The sequence below is a fragment of the Mus caroli genome, unplaced genomic scaffold (assembly GCF_978045245.1).
Source record: "Mus caroli unplaced genomic scaffold, Mus_caroli_1 scaffold_11, whole genome shotgun sequence".
Lineage (NCBI taxonomy): Eukaryota > Metazoa > Chordata > Mammalia > Rodentia > Muridae > Mus > Mus caroli.
This window is the reverse complement of record NW_028227266.1, coordinates 12,358,456-12,376,414: the sequence shown is the minus strand read 5'-3', so window position 1 is coordinate 12,376,414 and position 17,959 is coordinate 12,358,456. Positions and strand designations below refer to the sequence as shown.

At 45.6% G+C, this 17,959-nt stretch overlaps 1 protein-coding gene across 3 annotated transcripts in view; it reads right to left on the bottom strand.

Moving 5' to 3' along the window:
• Positions 1-17,360, bottom strand: part of Slc36a4 (solute carrier family 36 member 4) — a 34,881-nt gene extending 17,521 nt beyond the window's left edge. For 2 of the 3 annotated variants that reach the window (XM_021172145.3, XM_029481751.2), the window contains exons 1-7: positions 17,268-17,360; positions 7,631-7,754; positions 6,594-6,684; positions 5,383-5,471; positions 3,783-3,878; positions 2,845-2,929; positions 530-757 (exon numbers count right to left, since the gene is read on the bottom strand). In XM_021172145.3, the coding sequence (XP_021027804.1) occupies positions 530-757; positions 2,845-2,929; positions 3,783-3,878; positions 5,383-5,471; positions 6,594-6,684; positions 7,631-7,754; positions 17,268-17,313 (759 nt within the window). In that variant the 5' untranslated portion in view covers positions 17,314-17,360. Of the gene's footprint in view, positions 1-529; positions 758-2,844; positions 2,930-3,782; positions 3,879-5,382; positions 5,472-6,593; positions 6,685-7,630; positions 7,755-17,267 lie in introns of those variants that run through there. The other variant, XM_021172146.3, reaches the window with a different exon arrangement.
• Positions 17,361-17,959: the final 599 nt, after the last annotated feature.

Below are 17,959 nucleotides of genomic sequence, written 5' to 3'. Positions count from 1 at the left end.
ACTTGTCTCTGCCTGATGTAACTGGGTTAAGAGTCCTGAGACTTCAAAGAGTTACCTCAGTTCTCATTACTTCAAGGTCTTCAAATAAAGGAAGAGTCACAAACTTGTGTGGTGGCAGCAGAGGGCATGTGGCATCAAGCACAAAAGCTTTAAGAGTTATATACACACCCATCCTTGTGACTAACTCAAATCTCAAAAGCACAAGCCCAAGAACTGTGTGAGCTGAGTCACCGAAGGCTGAGTGAGAGCACAGTCCTAGATCTCCCAGACGCTCTAACAGGGAAGGCGGGATGTTTGGAAACAGGGATATAAACCCACAAGCAGCCTCATCAGTGTTAAAACCAGACTCCATGCCTTAGCGTCCACTTCATGCGTTAACATTATACCCTGAAGGGAAATCAACATTTACTGCCTATCCATGTGCCAGGATAGGGTATGTGGAACAGGTCTCTCCACGTCATAACTCTCACCTCCAAAGAAAGCTTTACCCATGTGGGAACACGGGATGGTTACCCAAAAGCACGCTTACCCTAACAACATACTGGTAAATTATCACAAGACTGGCAGCCATGGAAATGTTGGCAAGGAATGAAAGTACAAAGAGATTCTTCAGCTCGCGAATGAAGACCAAGAGGATGATGAGTGGGAGAAAGCAGAGCATATAGACCCTGAGGTCCACACTTCTTCTCTCACAGGCATGAGACAGGTCCGAGCCATTTGAAACAATCACTGTGCTCTCCAGGAATCCTTCATGAACCTGCAGTCGGTCACCAGGAGAGGACAGAGGAAGAGAATTACCCATCAGCTTACAATCACGAGAGAGACAAATCAAATAAAACCCACACCCTCTACAATCAAGCCCTGTGACACTGGTGACCAGTGAGGACATCCCTCAGTGTCTCACTGTGACACTGGTGACCAGTGAGGTCTTCACTCAATGTCTCACCGTGACACTGGTGACCAGTGAGGTCATCTCTCAGTGTCTCACTGTGACAGTGGTGACCAGTGAGGGCATCCCTCAGTGTCTCATTGTGACACTGGTGACCAGTGAGGGCATCCCTCAGTGTCTCACTGTGACACTGGTGACCAGTGAGGTCATCTCTCAGTGTCTCACTGTGACACTGGTGACCAGTGAGGGCATCCCTCAGTGTCTCACTGTGACACTGGTGACCAGTGAGGTCATCTCTCAGTGTCTCACTGTGACACTGGTGACCAGTGAGGTCATCTCTCAGTGTCTCACTGTGACAGTGGTGACCAGTGAGGGCATCCCTCAGTGTTTACCGGTGGTGGTAGTGGTGGTGTGAGAAATGAATTGTAACAAGTATGTACATGGCCACCAAATGTAAGGAAACTTCTTCCAAGAGTGACAAGTCCCAATTCCACACTTCTGTGACTGCTGCTTGCCCTGCCCGTGTAGGTGTTCACTGCTGTTCTTTAAAGTCTGACTGCATGTCTTTTTCTGTGGTGCCCTTTATGCTTCTAAAAGACTTTCATCTTCTAGCTATAAAAGACAATTTCTCTTTCTAACCACCCAGGGAGTAACGTTTTCTACCTCATCTTCTCTTGACTTAAATTTTCCATTAAACTCTGGAACAAATATGTTTCCCAAGAGAAGTCATTCAAAGCCTTTAAATGTTTCTTTCCTTCCCTCCCCTCAGAGAGAAAGAAAGAAAAAAGAAGGGAGGGAGGGAGGGAGGGAGGGAAGGAGGGAGGGAGGGAGAAGGGAGGGAGGGAGGGAGGGAGGGAGGGAGGGAGGGAGGGAGGGAGAAGGGAGGGAGAAGGGAGGGAGAAGGGAGGGAGGGAGAAGGGAGGGAGGGAGGGAGGGAGGGAGGGAGGGAGGGAGGGAGGAGACCTAACAATGTACCCAGTGATAAAACTGTTAGCAGATCCCAGGGGTGCTAACCAGGTGTGATGATAGACATCTAAGAGCCCAGCACTTAGGAAACACTGAGGAGGCACCAAGATCCTGAATTCCAAGGCAGACATGGTAGGGAGCAACTGTGACTGAGGGCTCCATCTCAGGAAAATGTCCAGTAAGCTCAGGGGAGGGATGTTAATCATAGACACAAGGCTGGGCAGTAGATAACTTCCAGAATAATTGTCAAAGTTAATGCTGTGTTACAGTCTGTAAACAAAATCGCAGGCATTATTCCTAGATTCCAACAGGGCCTGTTGGCAACTCTCTTGGCAGAGTTAGGAAAGTCCCACCAATCACCAGCCGTGGTGGTACATGTCTGTGGGCCAGCACTTGGGAGGCAATGCAAGAGGATCAGGAGGTTGAAGGTCAGCCTGAACCCCACAGAAAGTTCAAAATGAGCATCTCAGAAAAGCAAGTAAAAGGGGTGGGGATGGGATACCAAGCCCCAGCACTGCCACCCTGCACACTCACAGACACAATCTTGTTCTACAGGGATGACTGTAAGATGCCATGTGATATCAGAACCTTCTTAAACAACAGCAACAATTACTATATCTTAGGAATAAACACTCCTTTGTACCCCAGGCTTTCCGTTGCTGCATACTATCTTATACCTCCTTTAAAAAACATCAACAATGTGAAGAACGCTACCCCAACACCTACGCACGTACTTTTGAGACTTAAATTTGAAATAATCAAGAAACAGTGAATCATACCATAGCCCAGCCCAAAGGCACAACCATGGTTGATATGATGATATCAGGCACAATAATGCCAACAATAACATTGGAAACCCAACTCATAAAAGAGAATGTGAGAAATGACTGCAAGTGGAACACAGCTTTATCCTCATCCATGGCACCCTCCCCTGTGAGATAAACAAGGTGGCAGAAGAAAGCAATGCCACAGAGCAGCAACATACTCACCTGTTTCACATTCTCGGCTAAGAAGACAATGTAGACGCTGCAGAATCCCAGCTGTGTTATCACCAGAAAGAAGTCGACCACACTCCTGAAAACACAGTCCCACAGAAAGGGTCACCAGGAGCTCTGAACGGGCAGCAGAGCTCACTTCTTTATAACAGTGTTTCCCTTTCCTCACTGAGATAACAAACACTTAAATACTGGGTTCTTAGGAAGGTCACATGCCACAGTCAGCGAGGCACTACACTGGAACAGTAGAAGCAGGCTTCACTCCGTTTAAAGGCAAAGATTTTTACATCACTTCCTACTTGAGCGATTCTGGGTAAGAGTAGCTGCTTGTCGTCCAATTTTACAGAAATATGTTCCGAACTAGGGTGTGGCTTCCTAGGGAGGCCTTTCACCACATGTGCCCAGGGATCTGCATTCAAGTCTCAGCGCTAAAGAAAAGTCCATGCCTTAGACTAAACCTACCCCTCCTACTTCTCTCCATCTTCCTCACGTCATGCACACATGGTGAGGACACCTGCTACTTCCCAAATAATAAGGAAGTACAATGCAAGAGGTGGAAATGGGCATCAAGCTTCTAGAGACTTCTTTGGTCAGTTTTGTATTTAGTTTTTACTGAGCCTCACTGCAAAGGTGCAGAACATCAGGCAGCTATGTGGGAGGGAGCAACCGCTGCCAGGTATCTGTGTGATGTCATCTGAACATGGAGGCCCCAGGTATAACATCCTGCATCCTGGACTTGCAGCAAGGACAGAGCACACAGTCAGACTGCCTGATTGACTGATGAATCCTGTTAACTGACTAGAACCAGAATCTGACCATTTACTGTGTTCCCACAACTATGTCATATTTTGAGTTATGTCTTGTTTGATGAAAACAGTTAAAAATTAGAATAACTTGAACACAGAGCCATTAGAAGCAAGGCCAGCGCTCACCGCCCCCATGCTGCCTGTCGCTGAAGGCAACTCCACGGACTAGCCTCCATGGCAAAACTCACGGTGTCACTGTACCCCAATGTTGACTTCTTAAACCTGAAATTTAATGACAAACATGCACAGAAAAGTATTAAGTGGGTCTATAAGGCCATTTCGTGAAAAGAGCATCAAATCAATCCAGATTTGCAAACCCAGGGATCTACACCAGCAGATCTGTTATCAAGGTGTAAAGATCCCTCCATCTGTGTACTCTAGAAATTTCAAATTATCCGTGCCCTGGCATAGGCATGCAAAGACTTATCCGCTGCTCAAGTTTCCTTATCTGTAAGGTCCAGGCAATTTTGTGTTAGTGCTTCATTGATTTAAATTTTGAGTACTTAAAACACCGACTATACTGTTCTTCTGCAGATTATTCCATCCTGACCACACTGTGTAACAGTGTGCCAGGCTCTGCAATGCGGTTCCATTTAAACTGTCTTATATAACCTTCAGAGCATCTCCAAGATGTCAGCACATGTCTCCATTCTCTATGCCATTTTCTCCTCTAGAGTACACATCATTATTTAAACAACATAAATGATATAAACAGTTTCAAGAACATTTAATGAAGGGTTGGGTCCAGATCACTTATATCTGAAGCCCGTTTACAGGCAGATTTATTGTCCAGTAGGAGCATTTCATGACACAGAACCAAAAGGGGATCTGTTACTTTTATGACAGTATGTCAGCCCATATGTCAGGAACCATCACTGAGGTACTATGCCCCAAACTGACTCACTAATGACCCGAAGGGCTGGCGTTGTCACTCCTTGGGCACAGCCCCTCGGCTTCCTCTGCACCTTCCCTTTCCTCTTCTACTAACTGACAGAACCCTCCCGTCTCCCCAGCAGACTTCTGAACATCTATAGTCATGGCAGCGTGATGACTCAAAAGCTAAGGTATTGACACAAAAGCCTGACAAGCTGAGGTCACGCCCCAGGGCCCTGTAAAGCATAGGGAGTACCCTTGCCACAGAGTTGTCCTCTCCTTCACAGGTGTGCTGTGTCACAGGTGTGCCGCACACATGCATCATATACACACAGACAGTGATACACATTAAAAAGAAAAAAGGAAGTACACTCATCCCTCCATACCCACAAGTTCCTCGTGTGTGGCCTAACCAATTGCATATGGAAAATTTATGAAAAAAAAAAAACATATGTCTGTGTTGACTACATTACAACTTTATTTTTCTTGTTATTATCTGGTAAACAGTATAGAATAATAATGTGCATGGCACTTAGACTGTCTGAAAGATGACTATAGTATCTGAAAGGCTGTGCAGAGGTTTCATCATTTTATGTGAAGGGCTTAACACTACCCATGGGGATCCTGAGACCAATTCTCTAGGCACACTAAGGGATATCTGGGACCAGATCCTGACTCATGTAAGTATAGAAAATGCTAGCCAGTCCCATGGTCATTATCTTAGCTGTGTCTATACAGTGGAAGGAAATACAACCTCTAGATGCAAAGCACAATAGGTACAGGGGACAAAGATGCCGTAAGCAAACGTGAGACTTTACAATTAATCAAATAGACTTAATGAGTCCACATTTACCTCTGACATAGAAAGTGACTGCAACGTACCAATATGTGCATACAGTGGACGGAAATAATTCCTATAAACACAAGGCTGATTGGTCCAAGCTGTGAAGAAAAAATATGAAGATTTAAACATTCATTTTTAAAAACTTACAAGCAATGAGTCAATGAGCAATTTATTTACAAGGAAAAATTGCTGGGTTCATTGATTAAATCTTCACAGGCATGAACAACATTAGCATAGAGAAATTATTCCAGGTGATAGTTTAGACACTGATGCTGCCTTGCTGACTTTGCAACCGAAACCTCTGTTACAGAGTACAGACAACCAACAAAGGATGCAGAATACAACGTCCATTTACAACAGGCCAGATCTACGGCATCCCTGTCTCACAGGCACGGTACGCACTTGCACCCTTATCTACACAAAAAAATTCATTATCCTTCTATAGGCCACTCTTGGAGAACCAGAACATGTGCCAGGAACAGCAATTGGGAAATAATAAGTGGTCCATGCGAAGTTTCAAGTTTGCACTTGCCATACTCAGTGGTGCCTGGGTTACAGCAGGGAAACAGAGCCAGGCAAAGCTTACCTAGACAATCAAAACTCCAGAGTTAATTTACATACAGGACTGTTAAACACAGTGGGGGAAGGGAACAGCTACAATCTCTATGGAAACCAATCCATTTTAAAACAATTATATCCAATTTTCTTCCTCCATGAATCTGCCTCAACAAGGTTCTCAAATGCAGTCATTACAGTAGCTGTCTCCAACACCCTTTGATATGTCTTTAAAGACATTGCTACTCATTTCAACTATTTTCCTTAGATATAAATGCTGCATACAAACTTATGCTGACTCTAAGATACTAAAGAAGTTACACTATAATAAAAGCAATCCATTCCTTAATACATTAGTCACTATGGGTACATGGCTTAAGCCCCTGATCACCCTCCCCCCCAAAATGAGACAAAACCATTTTCAAAAAAACTTGTGAGGGTTGTTGTTGTTAAATATTAAAATGAGTAACCACATAGAAATGAAAGCAGTAAATATCACTCTGAGAAAGGTACCATAATTACAGTTCACAGAACTATCAGGACAATATCCAATGGCCACCTACATGTCACCTGACCAGGTTATATTAGATCAGGCTACATGGTCCCTAGAAGTCATCTTTGCAGACAAGCAAGTGTATCTGCAGTGGGGAACATGACAGGCTTACCACGATGCCCGCGTTCTTTATAGCCAAGGGGAGCCCTAAAAGGCCAGTCCCGATGTTCCCCTTGAGAAGATGCACCAAGGTCTGCAGGAACCTGGGAAGTGAAAATCCTAAGTTACGATTTAAGCATTCAACCTAGGGACCCACACACCAAAGAATGGTTCTCATCCCAGCAGCAGCACCAAGTCACCCGAGGCTCCATCACCCTTGGCTCCAGTCCTGCCTACACTCACAGAAACAAGCACAGAGATTTACTGTGGAAATCAAATGAAAGGTTTAGTGAAAGTGTTGTGCACATAAAATAGCAAGTTTCTCATAGGATACTTTGCTGCTGTGGTGTCAAGAATACTCAAGGTCTGACTGGTAAAATATAACAACTTGTATTGTCTAATTACAGTGTTAAACATTTGATCTGTGATTGTCACCCTAAATGGAGGTTATAGACAAAAAAAATATTTATACAAGCTTTAAAGCTATTCGCAGGTAAAATAACAATTTATATTATCATGAGCTCCCTCAAGACTTGACCATGGAGGTTTCTACTTCACTGGAGTTGAAGTGACCAAGAAGAAACAAACTAAAATTAAGAAGACTACAAAATTCAAACTTAAGAAACAAGAATACCTGCCTAGAATTACTTGTTTGGGGGTTGTTTATTTGTTTATACTCTTGATCAAGTTTCAAGTGACTATGTTTAATCATTAAATTACTATTAAGAAGGTAATGATCATAAGATAAAGAGACAGGCTTTTAACATTCCACCTGCAGCCTGTGTCCTCAGGCTGCACATCCATTCCCCACTCCCTCAGGCTCCCTCCCTCTTCTGAGATCTTCCTCTGAGGGACACAGCATTTGATATCTATCACTACTGAAGAAATCCCCATGATGTTCAGTTAGCCTAATATCCCTCCCTCATAGACATAAGTGTTGAGGAGTCTGACTCCTTAATCTTCTTAGTCATAAAACACTCAGACCTATGGGAGACTGAGAAATGCAGGCTGCGGTAACAGAGCTAAGGACCCGTGACCCGTGACACTCACGAAATCCCATGCTGCTCATCGAGCTGGTAGTGCTTCTGCATGGGCAGAAGCGTCTGTTCCTGCTCCTCATCGGACGACCCATCGAAATTCTGCTCGTTTATTAAGGGCCTCATCACGTCCATATCTATAAAACAGGAAAAAAAAAACAAAAACGGTCCTGCACCACTGCTGGTAAAACTGATGTATGGTTACGACTTGTGAATGTTTAAATATTAGGAAATATCAGGCTAGAGAGTTGGCTTGCTGGATAAACCATTTGACCCTCAGCTTAAGGACCTGAGTTCTGATCCCTGACACTCACAAGGAAGCCAGGAAGCCATGGCAGCTGCTTGTAACATCAGCACTTGGGAGGCAGAGATAGACAAGCTGAGTGGCCCACAAGACTAGCAAGATATCACTAACTCTGGATTCAGTGAAAGATCCCCTCTCAATAATAATGCAGAGAACAGCCTAGTAAGATATTCAAGTTCCACTTCCAGCCGACATACACACAGATGCAAGCATGTATACCCTCTGCACACTACACACACACACATGTGCACCCACATATGCAAGTATATATCCACTCTGTGTATACACACATACACACAGAAATATCATTTGTAATCACTGCAGCTGAGTACCTTAGCACACCTTAGAACCCCCCCCCCCCCCGTCTTGATATTATCACAAAGAAACAGTGAGACTTACTTTCTGGATGTTCTATTTGAATTATACAGTGCAGAGAAAAAGCTTACGTAATATAGAAAACATTTCTTATTTTATCCACATGAATTTTACAAGACAAGAAATGTGAAGAAATAATCAAATATATTTTCTATATCCAGCCAGCTTCAAACCATACTGTAACAGATAAATAATAATCACATTTTTAAGTACTTAAGATTACATCCATCCCAATGTTAAAATTTTAATATCAAAATGTTCTGTTCTTCCTAATGACATTTTAATGTGGTCGTTCACCACTGTCCTCTTACTATAAATTAAAAAAAAAAAATCCTTGAATCTAAGTTCATTAAGACTGAAATACAGAGATTTTAAAGTTAAACACGTTCATCTACCACTCATGGTATGCATGCCAGGGGACAGAGTAACTATAGTGAGAAATGATCAACCTCGCCCTTCAAACTCTTCATTTTAGAGTAATTTCAGGTTTAAATTTGCCAAAGGGAGAAAACAAATAGGACTCACACTTTGTGCATTCTGTGCAGATGTTCTCTAACTTTCACCATTTGGTTTTTTTCCCCCTCCCAAATGCAGACTCATCTCCACAAGTTACCACAGAGCAAGGACACATGGTCTCAGTTCACCATATACAGCACCCTTCCTAAGAACTAGAAAGGCCTCTTGAAATTCCACATTCGAGTTCTAACTTGGCAAGCTGCACTAACTCCTCTGAGCTGTTTCGGGACAGGCGGCCAAGGCCAGGGCCACAGATCCCATTTACCTGGGCTGATCACCTCTGTCACCGCGTCTTTTAGAATGTCCTTAGTTCCCCCTGTCCCCTTAGCTTTTTACCATTGAGACAGTTCTTAGAACTTTAAATCACGTGTATACGTGCGTCTGTGTATACATGCATCTGTATGTGAGTCTGTGCAAGTGTGAGCACAGGTGCCCACAGTCCAGAAGGAACCATGGGATCTCTTGGAACTAGAACTGTAGGTGGTTGTAAGCCACCTGGTGTGGGTACTAGGAACAAACCTCAGGTCCTCTGCAAGAGCAGTGCGCACTCTCCGCAGCTGAAACATCTTTCCAGCCCCTGTCGTGAGTTCTGAGTGCTGTACAATCTCCACCTGTCACCTGAATGCTATAGTTCAAAGGCCAAGTGCCCACTGTTCATGTGTTTGAACACTTGGTCCCCAGTGGGAAGACTGCACCTTTAGAAGTGGAGCCTAGCTAGACATGAGTCTCTAGGCAGGGTAGGCCTTGAGGGTCACAGTCCAGCCTTTCTGTCCTGTCTCTACTTCCTGCTCCACTGAGATGTGAGCTAGCTCACGCATGCTCCCACCAACACAGGGCCACCTCAGCCATGCCTCCTCTGCCATCATGTTCCCCTGCCATGAAGGACTAGAGCAGAGACAAGGCTTCACGTGGTGCTGTTGGTCACAGCAGGGAAGTCAGGCACACTGCATAGCCATGGCTTCCTTCTCCTAGGCTTCCTTCTTCCTTATTCTTCCTGCTACCAGCCTGGGCTTCCTTCTTGCTCCCGCTGCCAGCCTGGGCTTTCTTCTTCCTCCCTCTGCCAGCCTGGACTTTCTTCTTCCTCCCTCTGCCAGCCTGGGCTTCCTTCTTCCTCCCACTGCCAGCCTGGGTCCTGCTTTCACTTGTCCTTTCTGTATACATCCTTCCCACCACGTCTCCATTTGCACCTTAGATTCAGGTCTAGTGGTCAACATCTGCATTCCTGTAGTTTTCTGACAGTCTCCTCAACCATCCAGAAGTGTATACCAACTAGACTGTCTCAGAGAGGCCAGGTAGGGCTTGCTAACAAACTGACATGCTCCACCCCAGGGTTTCTGACTAGGTGTGCCTACGCTGAAGCTGAGAGCAAGGCCTTGTGATCCTGATGTGCTGCAGACTAACTCACACAGCCCTAGCAGGTTCTTCAGGAAGGACTCACAGCTACATTATTCTCTGAGGAATTCTCAGTCTTCAATCAAAATGTAGTATACAAAATACCGGCATTGGTATTCTCACTCCTCCTTTGTTTGTGTTGCTCTCCACCCCTCCTACATCCCTCTCCTTTCCTCCTCGTGCTCCCTCTCTTCCCTGCACGGGCCTCTCTTCGGCTTCCATGCCGTCTTTCATCCCCTTCACCATCAGGGTGTGAGGAACCTCTGCCCTGCCTCACTCTCCTCTGTAAGCAATCTTTGACAAGGCTGCCCCTCAGTCCTGCTACCGATAACATTCCTTTCCTGGCCTTGGCCCTGAACTGCTAACTTGAAGATCAGACCTCTCTCTTAGCACTTCAAGATGATCGCACTGAAAGAGATTTCCCCCAAATTTCTGCCTATTCTCCTACCCCCTACTCTTCACAGAGGGGGACCACCTTTGTCCTCTCCATGCTGTGCTCCTGTCCCCTCCATGCTGTGCTCCTGTCCTCTCCATGCTGTGCTCCTGTCCCCTCCATGCTGTGCTCCTGTCCTCTCCATGCTGTGCTCCTGTCCCCTCCATGCTGTGCTCCTGTCTACCCTCCATGTTGTGCCCCATACACATTAGGATCAGGTATATGTATCTCATCTTAGCACAGATCCTGCTTCCTTTTGTTATACTCTGCCCAAAGCAATGCCATTGTTTCCCTACAAATCCACCACTGGTGTTTTGTGGGGGTCACTGTAACAAAAAGGGACTTAAGACAACATCATCCCAAAGGTCCAGAACTCCAAAATAGAGTCTTGGGAAAGGAGGTTCCTCTTGGGGCTGGGAAGGCTCTGGCCTGTGTCCCATCTTACATGTGACCATTTTTATATTCATGTAACATTCTCCCATAACTGAGTCTGTGCCCAAGTCTGCTTCTCTGTAAGGACACAGTCAAATCGCCTTCTACAGCAGGTCCTATCTCCAAGTAAGATCAGCTCCTGAAGTACTGCACAGGACCAACAAAGGACTTCTATGAAAGTTCATGAACCCACATCGGCCATGCTATTCGTTTCATCGGCTTTGGTTTTATACCTCAGTGCACTCTGCTACCCTGTGGACTGCTGATATCATTCGCTTTGATCAGTTTAGCTTGTCCAAACTACCAGTTACGCCCACTTTCTCATTTCTGCCTTGTGCTGTGCTGTAGTGAGTTCACGTGTTCTCCATAAAGATAGCTATCTCTACCAATCACTTCAAACCTTAACCATCTATTATCTGAAGCTCACTGCCCGAGAGATCACAGCAGCCATGGAAAGTCAAGGAAAAGGTAAGTTCTCTCACAACTTTAAAAATGTATCAACTATAAATGAGAAGTTTGCTTTTCTTGGTAAAGGTGGTGAATTTATATTCAGTATCTTTTTAGATTAAAACCTGAGACTGTAATTTGCAAGTATTAAAATGGCTGTAAATAGCAGTTGTGTAATTTATGTTTGGCTTTCAAACCAGCATTACAACACTCGCTTGACTCCCACACACAGGTCAGCTGGGCTCTCTGTCCCTCCTAATGTAGGTTGTTTAGCAAGTGACTTTTCTGTGGTTCTAAAGGCATTCTCGATGTTATAACCATCTCGGAAACATGAGCGCATGACTTACTGAAAAATCTTTTTCTATATTTCTTTGCCTCCAATCAATTTTCTTACCCCTCATATGTGAACATCTTAATAAGTTAATTATTCCATGACACTCTTCTAACCTTCTCATAACAGGATTTAAAGGAATTCATTTGTAAAAATTGAAGCTGAGAGGAAAGTAGTGAACAGGTTAGGCCCTCATAAGTCTACATGCATGCATCATTCTGTCTCTGGGGCATGATGTGCAGGCAGCTGGTGCCTGCCCCTGTGCTTAAATGGTGCTTAAAGCAGCTGAAAGTCCCCGTGACTTCCCCTTGCTTCAGACTTCATTCCTTGGAGCGACGTTACACAATACAGATACAAATATACATATGTACCTCCTTTAACATATATTTATGTAGTTATACGTTTATATAAATACATATATATTTTTTAACTAGATTAAGAATAGTTAAAACAGGGTCAAGTTCTAGGACTGACTATATTCCCCTAAAGGTCACAAAGTAACTCAAACCTAAATAATTAAAGATCCTCAACTGCTAATCCCTGGAAAGCAGTGTCTACAAGGCTACAATTGAAAATGTTCCTTGTCTCCCACTTGAACCAGAGCCTCTAAGGTGAGATCTGCTATAAACAAACTCAGTCACTCATAATTCTCCGAAACCCCATGAATCACTAAGTATACTATGTGAAATTGTATTTTGTTCTGAATTCCAGGATGTAGTATGTAAATACATCAATAATGCCTTGCGTTTGGCCCTCTAGAAAATGCAATGGTGTCTTCTTGCATCTACTCTGTAGCACTAACCCTGGCTTTGGTCAGGAGACCGCACAGCACACACACACCAGGCCTGAACCTCTGCCTGCTGATGAGAAGACATGCAATAGTGTGTATTGTGTAATCTGATGAGTCCAGCATACTGTCCCCTGACCAGATAACCAACATAAAGTGTAGGATGCTTTACATCCTGTTTTCCACACTAATTACCTGAAATCCAGGGTGAATTTACTGGGACACACACTGCAAAGACTCAGAAACCAACTTCATGTAGGCAGTAGCTACCCTAACAGAGACATGAAGTTAGCGGGATGACCTCCTACCAAGGTCTCTGCTATATACATGACAAAACTCACAATTTCCACCTCGCAGAGGACTAGAGGATAAAACGAGACAGCAGGCATGAAGCATGGAGCCCCTCCAAACACATGAGCCACCCAGGAGCAGCAGTTCCACCCCTGCTAATCAATGTTACAAACAAATTAGACTGTCTAAGACTTTAAACTACAAATATTTGACAAGAAATTAGAACTAACTTAATAAAAATAGCCAATACTGAGCATTTTGGAGCTACAATGTATCCAATAAGACTTAGTTTGCAAAGATGGGATGTTATATCAGCTAAAAGGAAAGAGAAGTAGAAACTAATGCAAAAATCATAGTTAAGGAGAGCCAGAGAGACAGCTCAGCAGCTAAGGATGCTTGCTACCAAGTTTGAAGCCCTGACTTTGATTCCTGGGACCTACACAGCAGGCGGAGAACTGGCTCCACAGGCTGTACCCTGGGCTGCATTTGCTCATTAGTAAATTAATCTTCTAATAATAACCATGGATAACGGTATCTAAAGACCCAACATGGTAAAAGATTTGGCAGAGTTAAGAACACATGAAATAGCATCTGAATACTCTCCATTGAGTAATTAAGATTCTCATGAGCCTATGTAGTTCACACATATTCGCTGAAGTTTTTATGTTAATTTTTGGCCAAGCAATAAATTAAACTATTCTTATAAAAGCTGTGGTAAAATAGGTAAAATTAGTAATTCCTGATAAAATACTATTAAGCAGTGGATTTCAAACTACCCAGGTATAATTATTTCTATTTGTAAGTGTTTAACATGTAACAATAAAAAACAGTCTATTAAATATTATACACCTTAGATATAATGTAATGTGTGCACAACGAATGAAGCTTAAGTTAGGGAGAATACAAATGCTCTGTCATCCCAACTTTTGTTTCAGCCTCAACTGCCTACCCTGAAATCAGCTCCAGGTGTAGCTACATAAAGATTGACAAATTTAGTAATACATATTAGAATCTTTCAGTGCTCACTACTCTCATCAAGTAATTCTACTTCCGGCAAGCTACTAATAAAGATGTTTGCCGAAACATAAATTCTTAAAGTCCGCTAAGTACACGGCAATAAGCAACTTACTATGCTCACTACGGTGTACCCACCCTAGAAAATCCAACCCTGCCTTCCCAGTGTGATTGCCAAGGCTCAGACAAGGGCAGTCATCCAATGAGTCAGGAGAGGGACTGCGGACTCACACTACGCCGCAGTGTTTTAAAAAGTAAAGTGGAAATAGAAGAAAACATAGCAAAGTGGAAACCAGCTCATGGTGCAGATGGACCACACAACCATCTCTATCCTTTCCTTCCTCTGAAAATACTAAAAACATTTAGTAATGCTATATTGCTCTTAATATTCCTGCAAAATAAGAAACCACTTATATACCAGCAATGGGAATAAACTATGGTGGGCATAGTTTCTTTTATGAAAAACAGCACAATGTTGCCACACAAACCTATGCACCACCACCTTGATCGTAAAAGCAGACTTCTTTATTCCTGTGGTTGAGAGAACAGAACGTGAGAAACAGGCTAGAAACCTGCAATGGCTTTTGAGCGTAAGAAGCCCATCCTCTGTCCCAGCGGAGTTCTCCACAGATGGCCAATGTTAAACTGCCTTCTACATTAAGTAGCACTGCCACTGTACAAACCCAAACAGCATGAGTAACAGTGGAACGGTGCTTTCTAAAACATTAACTCTCTCACCACCCTGAATCTACCTCAGTAATAATGCAGAGTATTTTTGTATCTCTTCTCTTTCTCTTCCTCACTCCCTTGCCTCATCTTCGTTCCCTGCCCTCCCACAGCTTCAGGGTTACCTACGTGCTGACAACTTCCAGACTTTCCTCCCTAGACCCTACCTTCCAGTAACTCTACACCTGATCAGCTCTAAAGGAAATCCTTACTGTCCTCTCCACACCACATGACTTCACCCATCTGACAAGTCACCTCTTAAGTCTAGGCTTTGGGGGAATCACTCCTATGGTTGGCACCAGTGTGTCAGGAGGCCTCTGACCTGCACCCCATGGACACTGTCTTTGGGCTGCCTGAGTGTCCTCCTAACATGGCAGCTGGCTTCCCTTCAAGTGAGCAGCCGTGACTGAGATCACAGAGAAAGGCACAGGGCCTCACATGATCTAACTCAAGTGGAGAGTCTCCCGTCAGCAAAAACTAGTCATGAGAAGTGAGGTTAAAGAGGGAAACATCAAAGGCTGGACACACTATAAAACTGTCCTAAGCCCTCAGCCCTTCAGACATTCGGGTCCCTGGAGCCATCCTGCCTGCCTTCACCCAGTCTCTTCGGAAATCTCGATAGTCTATGACATCCCAGTCTAACCACCTCTCTCCGTTTCCACCAATGCCACTATGCTGGTCTGAAGAGCATGCTGGCCTCTTTCCTGAGCTTGTGGAAGGGCCCCCAGTTCCCACGTTTGCTCTAAAGTCCATTTGTCACGTGGAAACCACCATAAGCACACTTCACTGTAGAGGACAGAACCAAGGAGCTTTCCCAGTTAACAGATGATGCAGGGTGAGTATGTTTCCATGTCACTTCTAACAGCTGAGCAGTAGGTGACCGTACGCTAAGTGACAGCTGAGTTCATGGCTTTCCATCGGACCCTTGGACAATAACGACCTTGACCCTTACAAATGCTGCAATGAGTCTTCTGGCAGACATTTGTGTGTGCGCTGTGTGTCTGTGGAAGCACTTGTGGCCCAGCTTGTGTACGAGGGATCTGCCGGATGCTAACTGTGGAGACTCTATTCTCCCTCCCACCTGGCTTGAGGCAGGGACTCTCTCTTCTCCACTGCTGTGCTTTGCAGCTGGCATTCAAGCACATGAGCGACTCCCCTGCCTCTGTCTCCCACGTTCCACTGCTTTCCATGGGTTCTGGGAGTCCCAATTCAGGTCACTGGTCTTGCATGGGAACTGCTCTCACCCACTTAACCATCCTCTCACCCTGATACAGTTTAATTGCATGATTTACTTTGAGAAATAATAAAACTGCTGAGTGAAAAGATGAACTTTTCCAGAGGGCGGGGCACAGTCAGGACCTCGGTGTGTGGACCACACTGGCCTAGAACTCACTGTGTGGCACAGGCTGACAGTCCGCTTGCCTCAGCCCCATAACACTGGGTTTGCAAGTGTGTACTACGACCACACCAGCTTTATACATGCTAATGATAACATACCACTCCTGCCAATCTCCTCACAGCTCACCAACATGGGTTATCAATGAACTGAAGAGTCACATAAACTTGGGTTTGTAGTAACAAGGCCCTGCCTTAGGCAAGAACAATTGCAAGACAAAAGAACTTGCCTCCCTGAATTCTTGTGTGGATCAAGTAGTCATTGGCTAGCATAGTGTACAGCACCCTGCTTGACAGTCTGTTCTCAATGAAAGTTAGACTTACAGTTTCTACCTTTGTTGAAAACAACCATGAAGTGATGGCACATTATTATAGGCATGCCAGCCTATAAATTACTTCAAAGTATGTTTTAATTTAATCTCTTTCTTCAACAAATATTTAACACAGTGTGCTGCTAGGAGGACATCTTTCTATCCTGATCCTGGCTTCTGTTTTCTTTCTGGCAGTAGTAAACAGAAGCAAGCCTTCCAAAACCATGGAAACAGAGCGCTCAGGGCCGGTCAGAGCCCAGGTACGTGCTACTCTCCAGGCAGCAATGTCCTGTTAGAACAGCTGCGCAGCGAGGAGTCAAAGGAGGCTTCAGCTGGGGATGCCCAGAGTTGAGATCCAGGCTCAGAAAAGAAAACAATGATAACTTCCTTAAAGCATCCTGGAAAAAAACAGAGTGGCAGCAGCTCCCGCCTCCCTTTGACGTGGACAAACGGGGCGACTCCCCGCGCTGACGCACAGTGCTACAAGCACAGGCCCGTGGACAGACAGATGGACAGAATGACAGGCATACAAAGACTGACGACTCAAAGGCAGCCAGACCTCACACTCGGTGCAGCGACCTGCAAGGCCCCGCCAGGCCTGGGGACCACTGTTCTGTGCTGGCCCTAGAGGAACTCACGCCAGCCAGGGTCCTGGGACCCAGCAGCCTCTGCCTGGAGTCTCTGCAAACGCCGTCACCCCGCCATCCCGCCATCCCGCCACCCTAGTGCTCAGTGCGCGCGCAAGAGACACCCCCACCCCCTACCCCCCCACGGCCAGGCGCGCGAGACACCGGGAGCCCGGATGCCGCCGCGGCGGACGCGAAGGCCGGCACGCCCTCACAGCGAACGCGGGAGACGCCCACGCCCCGGGTTAGGTCGGGCCGCCAGACACCCACCGAGCTCCTCGCATCCCGCCGTCTCCGCCGGCGCCGGCGCTTCCATCCCTCGGGGGTCTCCAGGTCGCCGCCGCCCGCTCTGCCGGCCGCACCGCCGAGCATGCGCAGAGCCGCACCGAGGGGCGGGGCCCGGGCTGGCCTTGACCGTAGCCCACGCGGGTCTGCGCCTCGGGGTGACAGGCGCGGCGCCTACAGGCTGAGGAGCGATCCTCTGAATCCCCGGGCTTCTCGTGCCCGGAAGACAGGGCCTCGGACCGCGCAGAAAGCAGGCAGACTGCAACTCCGACGACCGACTGGCAGTGTACCTCCACCCTAGTTGACACTAGCAAAGGCAGCTAGATGTAGACTCCTGCACTGGCATCTTAAAGACAGCTAACACTAGGGTTAAGGCAAAGAGGGAAGTGTCGACACCCACTATCAGGCACTACACTACATTGTCATATGGTTCTTTGGTCACATGAGAGACAGCGCTATGCAGTCTGTAAGCCACTGTGCTCACTGTCCACACAAAGGGTAAGACCCTTCAGTACCACCACCACCACCACCACCACCACCACCACCACCGACAGTAAGCCAATGAAGGCAGGGGAGGGATCTGCCACTGCAGCAGGGATTCTCAGTCTGCATACAAAGCTGGCATGCGGAAACCATTTCAGCCTGCCTATTAAGTATTGCCTACTTTCAATTTTAAA